This window comes from Drosophila biarmipes, unplaced genomic scaffold (genome assembly GCF_025231255.1).
Source record: "Drosophila biarmipes strain raj3 unplaced genomic scaffold, RU_DBia_V1.1 ptg000022l, whole genome shotgun sequence".
NCBI lineage: Eukaryota > Metazoa > Arthropoda > Insecta > Diptera > Drosophilidae > Drosophila > Drosophila biarmipes.
This window is the reverse complement of record NW_026114539.1, coordinates 291,355-310,912: the sequence shown is the minus strand read 5'-3', so window position 1 is coordinate 310,912 and position 19,558 is coordinate 291,355. Positions and strand designations below refer to the sequence as shown.

Below are 19,558 nucleotides of genomic sequence, written 5' to 3'. Positions count from 1 at the left end.
GATGGCAAAAAAATACCGGGCCAATCTTTAGAACAAAATCTATTCGTTCTAATCATATAAATATATTAGGAATCAACAATATAAACCAAGAAGTCATGCATTACGCCTACATTACGATTGTAAAAAGATTATGTTACTCGCAACACTGCAAATCGAAGGCGGGTGGATATTTTTGTGAAAACTGCTTACAATTTTTCACCGTAAATAACACAACCCAAAATAAGCTTGAGTGCGGAAAAGTAGCCTTCTTCTGCCCAAAGCCAAATACTACAACATCGTTTAAGGGCTTTTGAGGCATTGAGGCTGTTCTTGAAAATTACACTACATGCCTAAACTCAGCAACTACTTTGTCGACAACAAAAGTGCAAAAGCATACTGCATGTGCAGTATCATTATACATTGCGCATAAATATAATCCGGCTCTTAACGAATTGTACACATATGAAGGTATGTTCCAAAATATATAAAAAAAAATTACATATATTTAATACTAATAAATTTGTTTAAATATCATAGGCGCTGACTGCATTACCCAATTTCGTAAATCACTCAAAGAAAAAACTATGGGTTTGCTTTGCAAATATTGGTCAACCCCCAAAGGTCCGAACAGAAGGTAGTTGCTGCGCCTGTGAGAAAAAAATACATAATGACGACCTGGAAAAACACTTCGACCAATTTACTGGAAATTACGTGGGACCTATTCATAAAAATTGTAAGCCAAAATATAAATTAAGTGATCCCTTCTTTCCTGTATTTACACATACATACATTTATTTATTACTGAATTAGAAGGCGACTTAAGTTCTATACCTTGTAATAAAGAACTTTACATAGCACTAACGCAGAGAATTAAAATAAATACCTCACATAGATACAAAATAAGATATATCAATTCAATTAGGTTTTTAAATTCAAGTTTAAAAAAACTTTCAAGTTACACGGAGGACAAAAATTTTAAAGTTCTAAGCACGAAACTTCAATAGGACTATTTAGATAGTTTTGAAAAATTTTATGACACCCAGCTTCCTGACATTGATAAGTTTTATAACTCTCTCAGTGAAGTAAATTGTAGTACCGAGGATTACAATTTTGCTCAAAAGGTTTGGGAAACTTTTAATTGTAACACTATTAGAGATTATTTAAAACTTTATTTAGAACGTGGCGTTTTAATTTTGACTGATGTCTTTGAAAATTTTAGGGAAATTTATAACTATGTAACAGCACCTTCAATATGTTGGGATGCTATGCTCAAGTATACCAATGTAAATTTAGAATTAATAAGCGATGGAGACTGTAAAATGTTATGAAAAGAGCAATACGAGGAGGGTTAACTCAATGTATGCAAAGAATTTCTTTAGCTAATAATAAATACCTGATACCTTATATTGACGCAAACAATTTATATGGATGGGCTATGAGTCAACCATTACCCCTTTCCGGGTTTACATTTTTAAATAGGGATCAAGTAGAGTCATTCGATTATAAAATTATTTCTATTGATAGAAACTTGGGATACATATTAGAAGTAGATTTAGAATATCCTTCTGATCGGCATGATTCACATAACTACTTGCCTTTCTGTCCGGAAAATAAAGTTCCTCCAGGAAAAATTTAATTTCGGATTTAACAAGTAAAAGCGAACACATAATTCATTTTAAAAAGCTCCAGCTATGTATCGGACATGGTTTAGTTGTAGAGAAAATCCATATAGTTTTAGCTTTTAACCAATCATGTTGGTTAAAGCCTTCTATTGACTCAGCGAAATGGCGGGAAATGATTTTGAAAAAAATTGTTCAAGTTAATAAATAATGCAGTATATGGAAAAACGACGGAAAACGTAGCCAAGCGTAGAAATATACTTTTAGTAAAACACAAAAGGTCAAGACAGAATTCTCAAGGTTTTAGACAACGCATAGCTAGACATGATTTCCATATAAATGATATCCAATATACATATACAATATATGACAAACCAATATACATAGGGGTTGCTGTTTTAGAATTATGAAAATGGTTAATGTATGAATTTTATTATAATTTTTTATTGCTTAAAAGTCCCTCTTATTATATATATGGATACATATTCATTTATTTTATCTTCAGAAAAAGATTTTAAATTAAAAACAATCCAGAATGCTTCGATACCTCATATTATAGGCTGGAAAAACAATTTAATATTGTTCAGGCTAATAACAGAGAGCCAGGAAAAATGAAGGATGAACCAACCGGTAGGGTTGTGAAATCCTTCGCGGGACTTAAAGCTAAGGCATACTCTTGTTTAGTTGATAAGGGCGGAAATGAAAACGAAAAAATAAAAGGAGTTAAGAAATCAGTTATTAAGAAACTGAATCATGAAGATTATATCGAAGGTATAAAATATAAAAAAACATTTTATGGAGCTCAGCGAGTAATTCGTAGTAGACCCCACATTCTTTATACAGAAATTATGAATAAAATTAGTCTTAATTATAAGGACGATAAGATTTATATTTTAATGGTCATTATAATATTGAAAATATATTATACAGTAATATTTGTATAATAACATTAAATGAATAAGTAAAAAAAAATGTAAGTAAAGGAAAAAAATCAATTTTTTAGTTTTCCGTTTTATTACTTCAACAGGTCATTTACAGAAATCCATGAGTTGTGGGTGGAATCAAAACCGCTCCATTTTACAATCACTTGGTTATTTTGTCTCTTAAGTGTTTTCTCTACTATGAAAGCATTTTTATCTTTTACTTTTTGAAGCTCCTCTTGATAAAACGACCCATTAATAGGGTTACTCATATAATCTTCAATTTCATAAGTTACCGGACAGACTTTTAAAATCTTCTGTGGTCCAATTTGGTTCATATCCCTTCATGAACACTTCCTAGTATTTACTTATTCGTACGAAATCACCCACTGAAAATTTATGTTTTAGAAATATTTTTGGTATATTATATACTGATTTTAAAATAAACTCTTCATTTTTAGAGCTGACTTCTATAGGTTTCATTTTAATTGCTCGGTGATATGATTTATTGTATCGACCTACGAGAAAATTAATATTATTAATCCGCCTATATTTTTCCTGCATTTCCTCATTTTTCACATGTTATTTTTTAATGTTTTATTAAAGCGTTCACATATAGAAGCCTTAAGATGCGTATAGGTATGATAAATATGAAATTTGGTCATTAATTTCTTAGAAGTGGAATTAAAAAATTCTTTTCCTTGATCTGACTAAATATTCTTGGGTTTACTTTTACTCCTTCTAAAAACAGCTTTCATTGCTTTTGTTACATCCAGTGCAGACTTGGTCTTAATTGCTTCAGCGTAGGCATACTTTGAGAACGTATCAATAACGGTCAATAGATATCTAAAACCCTTATTTTGTTTCCTAAAAGGTATCATTTCGACTAAATCAATTTGCCATGTGTCATTTATCCCATTCTGAACGAACTTTCGGCGAATACATTTTTTTCGAGCTGGTTTGTGAATTTCATCAACAACTTGTTGTTTACTTATTTTAGGGTGATGAATTATTAGTGTTACTTTTTATTTGATGACGATGATTGCTTAGCAAGTAGAGTTTGCATATATACATGTACATCTCTTTTTATTTCTATACGCATCTTTTTTGAAATTTCAAAACATAATCGTGTTTAATCTATTTGCACATCTTTATCATATGAACCCTCTAGATCAGATAATTGAATATCAAATCGTTGTAAAGATGCACACTTGGGAATAATATGATTATTGTAGAGGTATATTACTTGCTATCGCAATATAGAATTCCAAAATAAAAACGATGTGAAAAAAATGGCTATTCATAGTAATGATCTCCAGGACTCAAAATCGAACTCAATTTTGTTACCATGCTGATTAATTACAAAAACGTATTGCTTATCTGATTTCCTAAATCTAAAGTTACATTTTATGGAAGGCATACACGTATGATTAATAATTGTATCAGGCATCAAGAAGTCATACTGATCCAGCTTCAACTGAATAAATTCCTACCGGTATATAAAGGGGAAAGCCCTCGCAAGCATACGCTCAGTTGACTTAAAAATCTTAACCAATCATAAACACTCTTGAACGTATTTCAAGCATTATAGTAGATTTTCAATTTTTTTTTTGGAAACAATAATCAAATTTTTGTTATGGAGCTAGCATTCATGTCTGCTGGAACGGTGATACCAAATTTCTTTTATTTTAAACCGCCATTTATCATAAAACAATTGAATAATGAGGCTCTTAGGCAGCAACAACTAAATCAGCAGAGTATAAACAGATTGGATTGGTCAGCTGGAGTTATTCCGAATACAAGTCTTGAAGAAATACTAACAAAAAAAATTTGTAACTAAGTACTTATCAACAAACATTATCCATATAGATAACGAAAAGAGTTTATCACAACTCCCAATTTTTTCACCAATTGTAGCACTTATTTATGTAATTTTTGCGGATCTGATACTAATTTCATTTATAAGAAAAAAGCTATATAAAATTTTTTAAAATTTATCCTGAATATAAAAAAAAAAATATTAAATAATATATAAAAAATTTTAACGCAATTTATACACCCTTTTACAATGCTAATTTGCGGACCATCAGGATCGGGAAAAACAAGCTTTTTATAAAATCTAATTACTAAGAAGAGTGATCTTTTTAATATTTCAATAGATCGAATTATTTGGTGTTATGAAGAGGAGAGCGCAAAGTCAAATTTTAAAAAGGTTGAATACTTTAAAGCAGTTCCTGAAACAATTGAAAATGAAACAAATGATCCTACTGTTTTAATATTGGACGATTTGATGATGGGAGCGTTTAACAAAAATGTGTGTAAGCTTTTTACTAAAGGTTTAAACCATAGGAACCATAGGAACACGACATAAAGCCAAGATCCATATAATTATCAATTCATACTCGTGGAAATATAAAAACAATACAAAAAATATCCCTTTAGTAAGCCTGAATATGCAGGCTTATTCGTGGTACTATATACCACGAGTTCCATACTAAATCCTGTGCTCAAATTCTTTGCTGAACTTATAAGAAATTAAAGGAAGCGAAACTATTTACTATGCCGGAAACCATACGAAAAGAGGGAAAGAGTTAAAAGTGAACGCTATAGTCGAGTGTCTCGAATATAAGATACCCGTTACTTAGCTTTTAAATAAAAAATGTATAACAAGTTAAGTTAAATAATCAGCCAAGAATGCAACAGCTACAACAAGCCACAGAAGGCAGCGGCCCCCTAGGCTTAAGGGGTTATATACCTTTTTGAGCGAAAAAATTGAGGGAGCTTTGGATTTTTTTCAGGTGTGTAGCAATTATTTTATGACAATGAAGTTATTGTTTATTGATAACACATGTTTTTATAGAAACAACAAGCGTTTGTTCTTGAAAAAATATAAATAATGAACGAAGTTATGGCAATTCTCTCGGAACCCTTTTTTTATAGTGGCTTGCGGTGACCACGATAGAAGTCCAGCAAGTCAACTGAAATCAAAAAACCAACAAATTAGTATTACAAGTATGGTATTATTTCTAGTTCGTGAACGATTATTTTCAAGAATATTTGGTTTTTTCTGCATAGAGTAACAATTTTTCCAAAAAGTTGATTTTTTGAGTTCTAAAAATTTTATTAAAAAATTCTGATCTGCAAAATCAAAATTTGCGCATAAAAACTGAATCGTTCACGAGCTCGGCACACCCATTACGAATAATCTAAAAAAAAATGAAGAAGATCGATCAAATAGTTCTTGTGCAATCGCGGTCACAGCAAAGGCACTTCTGGAAAAACACGACTTTGAGATAATCGCATTCAAAAAAACGGTAAAACGAGCAGCAGAGTTACATTTACGATTCTTTGATGCTGATGCTTCGGAAGCTCGTGAAAAACTGATCTTCGAGGGTTTGTATGGTTGAAAACACAGTCACTTTCCAAGAAAACATCAGACCTTATGTTTTCCGCTTCTTAAAAAGAAAAGGGTTTTAGACGAAGGGTTTAGATGACGGCGCAGTCATTGCTTGCCAGGCGCTGCTTGACGCTGTCCGCAGCCGTGACAAACCACGCCTCAAAACGCTGCTTTCCTATCGAACTATTATTCGGATCTCTATGAAAATTTGGGAAAATGTTCTCTAGGGGATATACTTTAGGATTTTTCTTTTTTTTTAAAAAAAAAAAGGTATATAACCCTTTAATTATACTTATGACCAAATGTAAAATAACAAGACTTAAAACCATAAGCACGGCTCTTTGAATATTATCATACTACATGGCGACCGTGACTTTGGTCCAACTGGACCAGGACCTGGACTTGGCGCCATAAACAACGGCAACAACGGCAGTAACACGAGCGACAAAAAGAAACGCCAATCGTAGTGGAGTAGTGAAAAGATTAAAGACAGAAACGCAGATTTGCTGAAGCTGCTGAACAGTGGTAATGCAATAAGTTGGAAGAACTCCGTCGAACTACATGCCGAGGTGGAACACATTAAAAATTTTTAACAAAGCAATCAAATTACAGCCACACACAACCTACCCTATGATTAAAAATCCTTCCAAAATTATACAAAAATCGCCCCCACCAGAAATAATTGAGATGCCCTGAAGAAGACATGCCCGAATAACTGCGAGCGACCATTGTGTTCACTCCATTTCGAGTACACCTATGCAGCCAGCAGCGGTGCCCCACCATAGAAATAAAGCCTGTGCAGCCAGCACCGGCACCATGGGGCGCACAAAGCAAGACCAAGAATATGTGAACCGACAGCGCGGACAATAGCGCATAATTTGTTTTTTTCTATTGCATTGAGCAAAATTTTTTTAAACCCTTGCAGAGGGTATAATGATTTCAGTCAGAAGTTTGCAACGCAGGGAAGGAGACGTTTCCAACCCGTCTGTCTGCCTGTCGGTCCGCTTCTACGCAAGCTAGTCTCTTAACTTTAAAGCTATAGGGCTAAAACTTTCTCAAGTCATTCTATTGCAAGTAGTATATAAGTCGGAACCAGCCGGATCGGACAACTTTATCTTATAGCTTCCATTTGAACTGTCCGATCCGTCTGGTTCCGACTTATATACTACCTGCTATAGAAAGAAGACTTTTGGGAAAGTTTCAGATGCAATTAAACATGCATGTAGTGCAATGCTATCAAAAGAATGCACGGTTCCCAACCACGTTCCAGATGCGTTGTCTCGCATAAACGTCTTCTGCGGTAACACAAATAAATTTAAATATATTAAAGGTACAAGCAAGATCATCCTGTTAGACTAACACGAAAATATTATCCTCTAAATTTGCCACGATATACATAAAACTAATATTTTAACTCATTTGCTTAATTCTTAGTTGTGCTTTTTATTTTCATTTGTGTCCCGTCTCTATTTGTTTTATGTATGTATCTTTCTCGCGAATTCGCCTCGCGCGTAGCCATGTTTGGTGTCGTTGGGCCACTTGTTTGTACTGTTCGAAGTGCATTAACGTCCATATAATAATTATAAAAATGAAGGAAATCATTACCGCAGATTAAAATGCTAAAATGCATTATAAAATAAATGAGCACAAAATCTACGAAGTCGTTAGCAATTGCGACATAAGAAAATGTATTAAAATATTAATTAATATATTCAAATGTTTACTCAAAATAAAAAAAAAAAACAGCTTATTTCACAACTTTCAGTAAAAGCTTTGTATTATTGTATGTAAAAAATGTGATTTAAGTCATTTATTTCCAAGGCTTATTTCAGAAGCCGGGATACACAAAATCTCTTACATACATATTGAATTTTTTAGTTTGTCTTACTGATTGAGTTTAAAAGACAGGGCAATAAAGATTTAAACAAAATAAGAATAGCGCTATTACAAAAAGTGACACAAGTAGACAAAATTGACGGAAGTCAAATTAATGCAATCCGATAATGCAAAAGGTTAAATTTAAGATAGTATAATAAATATAAAAACAAAAACGCAAATTAGAATATGATAAGAAAATAAATCATTTAAAGTAGAAATTTAGTACTACTTAAAACTGATTTATATGCTAGATAAACAATACTTAGGAACCTACAAAGTAATAAAAATACAAAATAGGAATAATATTATAATAGGCATAAAAAAGTACATGTAAACACGAAATTAAAATTTTACTATTCCTCCATTTTTATTGAAATTCAAATACTCTCTAAGAACCAACTAAAAAAGTAACAAATACAAATTAAAAACAAGGAAGAACGCTATAGTCGAGTGCCTCGACTATCAGATACCCGTTACTCAGTTTAAGGGAGCAAAAGGATAAACACGATATATAAGCAGGAAAGCGATATTTTAGGGCACTATCTACCGGCTTATTCAGTAGATGTTATGTGGGCGGCAGACAGATTTAAGCTTTGTGACCATTTTTGGGCGTTAGAGTGGGCGTGGCATCTTTTTCGGTGTGTAGTAGGTAATGATGAGACAAATACATTTCAGTTTATGTTTTGTTTCTAGTATAAAAACTTTAGACGCTACAGATTTTCGCGGATTGCGGGCGTTAAATGCTTCCTTTTACCTGTTATATAGTTTCTGACGAATCTGGTAAACCCTTTACTCTACGAGTAACGCGTATAATAACTTCATATTGCGTTATTTTTTAAGGGAGGGAGATGTGGTCTGCACATATCGAGAGCTCACTGTGCTCAGCACTGTGTCCTGTATATACTTCTTATATGCCAGAAACAATACTTTAAGCCAAAGACACTTAGTCTTTGTTGTCTAAACATAGTATGACATATTCAAGTGCTACAACAAGCCGCGTCAGCATGTGTCCACAGACGGACAAACAGACATGGCGAGATCGACTCGGCTACTGATCCTGATCAAGAATATATATACTTTAAGGGGCATACTTTCCCCAATCTAGTCTACCCTTTTACTTTACGAGTATTACGTATAAAAAATGTTAAATGGGCATATTAGTTTCCGAGTTCTGAAAAGAATTCGAGGAGAGGGAGATGCGTCCGATGCCGGCTTAAGCTTCGTCATATTTGATTGTGGGATCTTGGTAAGCTCCTCTCCAACCTTATAAGGGGATAAATATTTAAAGGGTCTGGGAAATAATATTAGTATGTAAACTTCGTGATTCCAAACTGTCCCACAAAGTTGTTCGTCCAAAGTTATGTCATTGTTGTTGACCCAATCCACTTCTCGCATCATCACACCCCCCTTGTTAAAGTTCAAGCACATCATGGTGTCGAATTCTTTTACACATTATAAATTTATTCAGTAATTGTCGATCGGCATATGCAAATTAAGTTTCTCACTAGTGATTTCTTTAAAAAAATTTATTTTTATTTATTAATCACTTAATCACTACTACAATTTTTTAATAGGTCGAACTTAGTTAATTCACTGCTCGTTTACTTTTACTCGATTTGTACTACTGCTCGATTCGGATCTCAAAAACGGACTGCCTGATCTCTAGTTCAATGATCAATCATCAAACCTCGGCTTAAGAGATTTTATCCCGACTCAAGAGAGTCGGAAAATAGGATGATGCAATTTGCCAATTAAATTTGAAGTCCAATCTTGGCCGGAAATTGGTGTTTACATTAGCGGAGTTTTAGGGACCGCTTTGGGGATCTTTTTGTTTACGTTAACGGACTCGGGGCTCGCTTTGGGGATCTTTTGTTTACGTTAGCGGACTGGATGTTTACAGCATCCGTTTGATTTGGGCTGCGTGAAATTGATCTGGGTTGGGAATGATTCGGAGGCCTGGTTGAAAGAAATAGCTGACCACGGGTTTATCTCGGGTCTGTCAGAGTTATTTGGAAATTGGCTCTCGGCTCAAAGTTGTTTATAAATTGGGTAAGAGCCCTTAAATAATGTGTCATATAACTTGCATATAAAATTAATTTATTTTCCAATTTTTTTGTTAACAGAGAGTATCGACTTTACCACCTATTAAGGTGCACATATCAGCAAAACGCTGACTATTCGCGACCACAAACGTCGCTCAGAGGGCTCTTGCGATTGAACATACAACCAAAAGCCTGATACTCCCCGCTGAAACGTTAATAACAGTATATAAAACTGTTGGGTACTGAAGAAATATGTATAAATGTTTGTACGAACCGTGTTCCGACAAACTTACCACTTTTTAAATCCTGGGCCATGAAATCTCGACACTCCGGATCCTAGGCTTTGGAAAATAATATATTTGAAATATACGTGCACCAAATAATCTGCTGCTCTTAAGTATACCAATTCACTTAAACACAAAATATTTTTATGTAATATGCCAAAGGCATGCGAATTCTATTAATGTTTTTGATTTTCACTTTTAACTGGCCTTTAGTTATGTATAATTTCACTCAGCTTAGATTGGTTCAACGGACACATTTATATTACACCACTAATTTTCCAAAGTATGCTTTTGGTTCCTTCGACTCTTATTGGATGTTCCTACAGCTGAATAATTTTCAGGTGTGATCACGAGTACTGCAGCCACAAACATCACAGTATGCCAGAGGTGGTCCTTGTGGTGGATCCCTCCCTCGTTCTTTGATTATAATGGCGCCGGTCGTCCGACACATAAGATTCTTTCGAGCTGCTTATTATGTCCTCCTGAAGTTGGTAGGGTGGCTGGTCCTGGTGGGTGAGGACTCCGAGGACTCCTCGGATCTAAGGGTTTCATCAGCAAGACACAAGAATGGATTCCCCCCTTTTCTAATTGTCTAAATACTTTTATATCCGACTAGAATTTTAGCTGCTAGTATACGAGTATGCGTAACAAAAACTATGGCTTAAACTCACTAGTGAATAATTATTTTTTTATAATAAACAACGAAACAAATTAAGAGCGACTGCGCTCCCTGAACCGAAGAGACGGGTATTTCCCTTATGACTCAACGCGTGATAGCGAAGTGCCAAAAACAACTGACATTCAATAGCCAAATAGCACAGTATTACTCATCCAGCCCACATACTGTTACTCCTACTTACTGTAATTCGGGGCTGTCCGATCTACAACGGAATAAAACACCGCATGCCACGAGTGGCAGCAAAGCGCCATCAGAAAAAAAAAGAACAAAATGATCCTCATTTGGTCAAAAAAATATCCAGAAGGGCTTCTTAAATGCCGATGCCCTTAAATAAAGAACGAAAAACCCACTCCATCTTATATAAGAAACGTTCAGCAGACCCAAGTACAGTCAAAAAGCTCTCTGAAAGCTCTGATGGTCACCATTCAACAAAGTATGATGAAGCTCATGTTACTCATGAAAATTACCATGCAAGTAACAGTTCAAAATCAGAACTTGGTACTACAGCTGCTTGCAGCTAACCAGCCCAAATCTAAGAATAACAATGCGGAACGCTAATGGCGCGTCACGGCACACTTTCACCAAAAATTTGCAACTACTTTCTTGTAGGTCACGTCTATCCAAATACAGTTGGGTAACGGAAACTCCTTCATGGCCGCTGTCTATTGCCCGCCTCGCTTTACAATTTTTGAAGGAAAATTCATGGGCTTTTACAAATTACTAAAAGATCGTTTTATCCCGCCGTGACTCCCAAAGGAAGTCAATTATACAATGCAATCATAAAACCGAGCAGCACATTACACTTTATTTCCCCTGGCAACCCCACATACTGGCCTACGGATCCCAGAAAAGTTTCAGACTTAATAGATTTTGTGGTAACATGTCATCGCACCATTCGCCAGTGCTAATAACTCTTCTTCAAAGCCCAAAAAACACAGATTACCCCCACAGGCTGACGACGCACAAAACGAACTGGTTAAAATATAAAAAGAATGAAAGTTCACACATCAAATTAACTTCTCAGCTCAACATCGAAGCGGACATCGACTGCTCTTCCGATGCTTTTAAAGGTGTACTCTAGGAGGCAGCCACTATCTCGACATTACAAGTAAGGAACGTGCAAGCCAACCACTTTAAAACTAACCAACGAAGTAACGTACATTGGCGTCTACCTTGACAGACAACTAACCTGAAGTAGACACATCGACTTCCTCTGGATTTTTAAAGCTCGATCCCCTCTGCGTCTGGGCTACAAGGCCCTGCTCTTCATCGATTCATTTAGTTTTGCGAACTATCACTGGGGAACCATGGTATATTCACAACAAAAACATAAATAGGGAAATCGATATTTTTGCTGTAAAAGAAGATTAAAAAAAAAAAACAAATAGCGTCCAAAACGGAAAAAGTCTCTGTGACCCAAAGCGCAAAAGACTTGACTTGGATCTGCTCCAGCAGACCCCGCCTAAACGCAACTACCTCCCAACCCAGAATCCACTATTTGGGCTGCTTAACTCAATAACAGTAATAAGAATGTGTTACGTGGGCATATTCAGGGCCTAAGTCCTGAAAAGGACTTGTGCCGAGGGAAAGGCGTCCGATGTTCAGGCACCATTTTTACCGGCATAAACTACGTCGTATTTGGGTCAGTCCACACTGCCCTACAAGCTTAGTTGTCACTTGATCACCTTCACACATTAGTGTGCAAATGGATCGTCGCGGGCCGCGCAATACGATCCCCAATTGTCAAGGTTGTCCGTCGAAAGTTATGTCATTGTTCTTGACCTACTCCACTTCTTACATTAGCACACCCCCATGTTAAAATTCTAGAAAACTTTTTGGACTGCACGAATATTTATATACGTATGCTTTAAGAAAGGAACCGGGTTCCGACAAACTTTTAAACTTTTAAATCCTGTGCGATGAGATCTCGACGCTCCAGATCCTGGGATTTGCAAAATATTATATCGGATATATATGTAAATATACGGGCACTAAAAGACTCTTAAGGATACCAATTCACTTAAACACAAAAAATATATATATGCCTGAGGCACGAGTCGTCCGTAATGCTGGTAGTGAGTCTCGTTTCCGCTAATTGTTTATCAGGATCAGCACTACCGATTCACTTGATTTAAATGTATTTCAAAGCATTTTCTAATGCTTCCCATGTTTTTGATTTTCACTTGTGTTTTGGTTGTATTATACTCGTATGCGGCTATTTGCCTTTGGTTATGCATAAGTTCACTTAAGCTTAGATTGATTCCATGGACACATTTACATTGCACTACCACTTTTTTGAAGTATGCTGTCGGTCACTAAGCCTCTGATCGTATGAGGATTTCGAGTGCTCCGGCTACAAGCATCCCAGTATGTCGAATGTCGTCCTTGCGGTTGATATTCCCTCCTTCTTTGATTATAATGGCGGCGATAGTCCGACACATGAAAATCTTTTGAGCTATAGGTGTCCTCCTTAAGGGCTGCTGGACCCTGGTGGCTGATCCTGGAGGAGAGGACTCCGAGGACTACTGCCCTGGAAATGTCGCCTTTCCTTGGAGCCGGCGGCTTCCGTCAGCAAGACACCAGAATGGATTCTCTCCCCTTTTTCTAATTGTCTAAGGTCTTTTATACCCTAGTAGAGCTTTTACTTAGCTGCCAGTTTGAAGCGGATAAACTAGGTGTTCCCACCTAGGGTTACTATATCTCGGTATCCAATATCTTTGCAATCCACGGCCGGCAATTGCACTTTGCCAGCTACCGGGGTATGGTTACCAGTAGGTTGATCGTGACCGTTGTTCTGGCCACGCGACACCAGTAATTTGCCGAATTGCAATTTCTTTTGAGCTTATTAGCCTAAGTGTGGTTAGTCAAATGAACCCTCCCTCCGACTTAAGATTCTTCGTTAAATCTTTCTATATGGAGGGCGTACGTAACAAATGTTAGTTGGGTTTCTACTATACGATTTATACACTTAGTAATAGCAAGGCACACAAAAAAAAACTTTTTGTAACGCTCTCCACATAAGAGGGTCAGATTTGACTACACGCGTATTATAACTAACAATGTACTAGCATGTAAAAAAATATTTAGAATATTTGACTTATTAAAAAGTTTTTCATCCCCAATCATACCACGAATAACATTATTGTTTTTTCTCCAGGCCTAACAAAGCCACGTCTAATTATTTACCCCTGGTCGCTTTACGACTCGTTGACTTGACGATTTAAAAGAAACCCCACCTGTCTATTGCTCTGTCCTGTACGGTCTCACTAAGGTTTAGCTTAGAAGTCATCTTTGTCTGACGCAGATGACCTCTCCACACAAGCATCTTTCTCTGGTTTTTTGTCGGCGTTACTCGATGACTTCTCCGTTGATGTGCCAGTGTTTCTGCTAATGTCTTGTCAACCTTAACGGCCTTTCTGGCTGGTGGTGAGGTTGGTTATCTGACACTCGAGTTTCGGTCAGTTGCTGTTTTGCTAACCGCACAAATCGATCGATCGCTCGTTCTTCGCGACAGGTCCTGATCAATCGAGCAAGGCACACTCGGTATAGACAACATTTACCCCGAGAATACTGTTTCTCGTCGAAGGATCTAATGCTTAACTCTGACGGATTCGCACGGCTATATGCTAGGGTGTGGTTGTTACAAATATAGGAATAAATCGGTAGGGATAATTCTTATCTCTCTTATCTCTTTGCATACGGCACCCTCACTCTGCCCTCGTAGTCTCCGTTCTTTCACACTTTTTCTTTCTCGATCTTCTCGTTCTCCAGACTTATTTTCCATCTTCTCATTTCCCAAACACTAACTTCATTTTCATCTTCATCTGTTCACTCTTCAAACTCTCTTCCCGATGTCGGTACTACGCACTTAATCACCGCTTACATTACCTATCTGCCTTTTAACGTTCTCAACTTTCTTCGGGAAGTCTGCTCTTCCGGCTCATTCCGCATCTCTTCATGTGGTTACTATCCCCTATGAATGTACCTTGGCTGTATTTTGTCAAAGGGATTTCCAGGTTAAAGCTGATAATTTACCGCCTCTCCTATTTCTGTAGACTTATTCAACGGAGTCGGATCGGTTAACACATGTTGAAGACCTTGGTGTTTTTATGAATCCCCAACATTTTAATTTTCTGACAACATTTCTAACTTAGTGACTTGTATTTAACAAGAGAAATGGTCAAAGGAATTTGATGACCCTTAGCTTTCTTCATATCATAAGCGCAACCAGTTCTTGAGTACTACGTCCCGAGTTACTGCACTTTACTAATAGTTTTACTTAAAATTATTTTCAACTAGTTTTAAATCATGAAGCATGAAGCTTTTAGAGTACTTTCTAATGGCCATTGCAGAATAAATCAGCTACTTTACTACAAACTCATTGCCTATTTAAATGCAGTAAGAATATTCTACCTAGAAACTAATTAGGACTATTATTTGTATTTTCAACTGGATGCCTTTTAAATTATTTTTAGTTATATTGTGTTTTTTTTATTTCTGCTGTTCCGTTCATACGAGCAAAGGGAGATAGGGCTTCGCGTGCATTGAGAATTGTTGGTGTCGTAGGTTCACTTGAATCACCGTTAAAGATATTTTCCAAAGCACTTTTACTACAAATAGAAACGAATAAGAATTCTAAAGTGTGTCACCAAATATTTTAAAGTGCCCAGCACAGACACTGACGCTAAAAGAAAAAATAGCGATTATAAGAAAGAAATCAACAAAAACTTTATCCCGAAATAGACTTAATACAACTGTGTGTTTGAAAAGGATACATATATTATATCACTAATATAACGAATATAAAGATTTTGGTTTATATTGATTTCATCTATTTCCGACATGGTTATCATATCTTCAATACCAATTTTACGATCGTTTGACATCATACCTGAAAATAAACAAAACTAAAGTCAGTTGATAGTTTCAAAAAAATTATTATATATAACACTGTTTTACTCTTAAACCTTTTTTCCTTACTTCTAACGGGACTTTTCAATGCTGGAATAAAAAAATGTAGAAAATAACTTGCAATTTGTCCGCACTGCAGTGCAACGCAGTCAACTAAATAATCTCTAACAAATTATAAAGCGAAGTTTAACTATATAGTGTTTAAAATTAAATTAAATTCGCAAAATGCACATTAAAACAAGGAAGGACGCCGTCGAGGGCTTCGACTTTCAAATACCTGTTACTCAGCTTAAAGAGCAAAAGGGAAATGGAGACATACATATAAGCAGCAAAGCGATTTTTAGGGCGCCACCTGCTATTTCAGAATCTGCATGCCAAGTCTGAATATTCTAGCTCTTATAGTTTCCGAGATCTCAGCGTTCATACGGACAGACGGACATGGCTAGATCGACTCTGCTACCGATGAGTTGGCAGGGCACTTTGACGTAACTTGCGCTGCGTGAGAAGATATGGAATCTGAATCTGAAATCCCAACTCTTCAGCTCATATACTTGAAGAGATTACAACTATCACAAGAACAGTCGGACATGTGTAGATCGATTTTGTTAGTGATCGTGATGAAAGAATATATATAACAAATGTGGTCGAAAATGCTTCTGTTGCGTATTCTTCTTCGAATACAATGTACCTCTTAACATACGAGTATACTTGCTACGGAAAAATGTTTACTTTATACACAAAGAAGAGCTACCTATCTTTCAACTGGCCACCTCTAACCCTGCTTTCTGCAGGGCTTACTGCCACAAAAGTACGTGATTTGGAAAATAACTTTTAAATTTTAAATAGATATATAAGCTTAAATAATCGAGTGCATTTACGCTTATTAGCTAAAACGTTTATTTTGGGAGTTTCTGTATACTCTTGTTACATTTTCTAGTTCTTTGGTTTACTTGAAAGGAGTAAGGAGTCTACGACCCAGCCCTAGCCTAGAATTTGCTCAACTTGCCTAGATCTGGCTAACCTATGCATGTAAGATGGTGGTCGGCGTTTGAACTCATCTCCTTGCTCCCTACGTATATTGAGTCATTTTAAGCGATGCCGCTTACTGATGTCAGTTTATGTTAATGCTGATGGCTGAAGTCCCTGCAGCTGTAAATAGGAGTTCCAGCCACTTAGTAGTTCCGACGTTATGAAAGGCGTTTTTCTATATGCTAGCAGTCCCATTTTGTTGTTATAGTATCTCGATACTTCGTTGAGATCCGCGATTTACTCTTCTTTTTCTTGAGGGCGACCCCGTGTAAATTGGGTCGTGAGTATTCTTAAATCATTCTTGGTTTCTAGATTGTCACACCATTCATCCATTTTATACAATGCCGTCTAGTGGATGTCGTTAGAACTGAATATCTGATTTTATGGTCTCGTCGTAATGAAAACAAGAAAGGAATTTGAATTCGGCAAGCCGATGTTTGTAAACAATTGCAATATGCAGTTATTAAAATAAAACCAATAATTTTATTAAATTGAATTCGAAATTCTTAAAAATATAAAAATGAATATTCCCAATATTTCATGTTTGGCAGCTATATGATATAGTCGTCCGATTTTGATAACATTTAATTCAAAATTCAAAACCAAATAAAAAATGTTATTTCCAAGCGTAGAGGTTGTAAGTTAAAAAACACTGAAGATATAATTTTTCAATATTATTTTACCACTAATTTTCCGATTGATCCCATGGGAGCTATATGATATAGTCGTCTGATTTTGATAAAAATGTAATTCGAAATTCAGAACTAATTCAAAAATGTGATATCCAAACTTAGAAAGGTATATATTAAAAAACACGAAAGATATTTTTTTTTAAATTTTTTCCCCGATTGTTCCTATGGGAACTATAAGATAAAGGTCCGGCTGGTTCCGACTTATATACTACCTGCAATAGAAAGAAGACTTTTGGGAAAGTTTCAGCCGGATAGCTTTAAAACTGAGAGACTAGTTTGCGTAGAAATGGACGGACATACGGACGGACAGACGGACATGGCTAGATCGACTCGTCTTGTGACGCTAATCAAGAATATATATACTTTATGAGGTCGGAAACGTCTCCTTCACTGCGTTGCAAACTTCTGACTGAAATCATTATACCCTCTGCAAGGGTATAAAAAGTTTGGATATCAAAAGTTGTTATTTTAACTTGATGCATACGACGAACCGTATTAAAGAGGGTCAGATATCTACGTATGATTTTTGGAAAAATCCAAGAAGACATAGCCTTGGCAAAGGCGGTATGACCAAGATACGACAGCAACAAGATAGAGTGGTCAACCAGCTGACAAGAAAATCAAAACGACTCGTCGCAGCACATGGTCTATGCAATAAAACATTGTAGTGTGGGATTGGTGTTTCGATTTAAATGTCCCACTAATTGTATTTTCTTATTATAATATATTTATGGTTTTATTTTATAGGAATAGTGATAAGTGGTATAGATAATAGTTCTACGTATTTTCATAGGAATTTAACATCGTTACTTGATTATTACTCGCGACGTTCTTTTACTTCGTATATCTTTCACGTCTTCCTCGTTCTATGTGCTCGTCTAAGACTTCCTTTTTTACATCACCAAGATTTAGTAGTGCAGTTCATCTGTGGCGGATTCTGCTGACAAGGATGCCAGGATATTCACCCAACTCGGTCATCCTTCTAAACATTCGTCCCAAATGTATCCTCATCGTCCTCGGAGGATATTGTCATCCATGGCATCATATACTCAGCGCAAGAGGTAGTAAATCTTGGTCCGTCCGTAGTTAGCGATTCCTTAACAACATCGTAAGTGTTCTTCGTTTGACTTTTGTAACGCGATAGGGACCGAAGTACTTATGCTTTAACATAAGTCCAGCACCAAGTTGAGTGCGTTTGATAGTGACAATATCGCCAACTTTGTATGTTGCTGCTGGCCTACGTTGAGGATATATAAGTGCTTATTTTCATTTTGCATAACCAGGATCTGTTGCTTTGCGGATCTCGTCTCAATTGTCTTGAATTATTTTTATTAGCTCTTGCTCAATCACTTCTTTCAACTGGACGTCTTTTTTAGTGCGCATATTGATGCCTAAAAGAAATTCGAATGGAGTTGTGAGTGTAATTCTGCAGTACGTCGAATTGATTATTAGCTAAACCTGGTTTACGAACTTATACCACTTGCTGGGATCATCTAAAAACAGTTTGGAGAGCACAGGTACACTTGTGGCGTTGTGGCGTTCGATTTGACCGTTTGCTTTTGGAACTCCAGTGGTGGCTGCATGAAGTTCAGTGCCCTCATTTTCGCAATTCTTCTTAAATTAGTCTGAAGTGAACGCTGGGCCTCGATCGAATATTATTTGAACAGGATTTTCAAATATTGCGCTCTGAGCCTCTAACCTTTTTATCAGGTCCTTAGAAGATGTTGAGTTCGTTGGATTTAGCCAACAAAATTTGGTGAATCCGTCCATGACAGCTAAAATGTGCTTGTATACCTTGTGGGTTGATTCGAGAGGCCCCAAAAAATTAATGTGGAATGTTTGAAGTGGCTCCGCTTCCGTGGGCAAAGGGTGCCACTCTCCTTCTTTTTTCCCAAGCTTGCGGTTGGATACGATACACGAAATCCAGCATTTAATCTGTCTTTGCATCTTGTCTTCAAGTTTAGGAATGTAATATTCCTTTCTCTTTGCGAATGTCCGTTGAAGGATTGGTGGTACAACTATCAGCTCGTCGTCGTTCACCAACTTGTACAGCAATCCAGATCATAAAAAGAAATTGTTGTGGGTAGATTTTTCAGCAAGTATGTCTATTATGGCTTTTAATTCCTCA

At 36.3% G+C, this 19,558-nt stretch overlaps 1 protein-coding gene across 9 annotated transcripts in view; it reads right to left on the bottom strand.

The window, feature by feature from the left end:
* LOC108029318 (unconventional myosin-VIIa) overlaps positions 1-19,558 on the bottom strand; it is a 792,260-nt gene that overhangs the window by 666,326 nt on the left and 106,376 nt on the right. For all 9 annotated transcript variants that reach the window (XM_050890354.1, XM_050890355.1, XM_050890361.1 and 6 more), the window contains exon 2: positions 15,574-15,689. In XM_050890354.1, coding sequence (XP_050746311.1) covers positions 15,574-15,687 — 114 coding nt within the window. In that variant the 5' untranslated portion in view covers positions 15,688-15,689. The remainder of the gene's footprint in view (positions 1-15,573; positions 15,690-19,558) is intronic.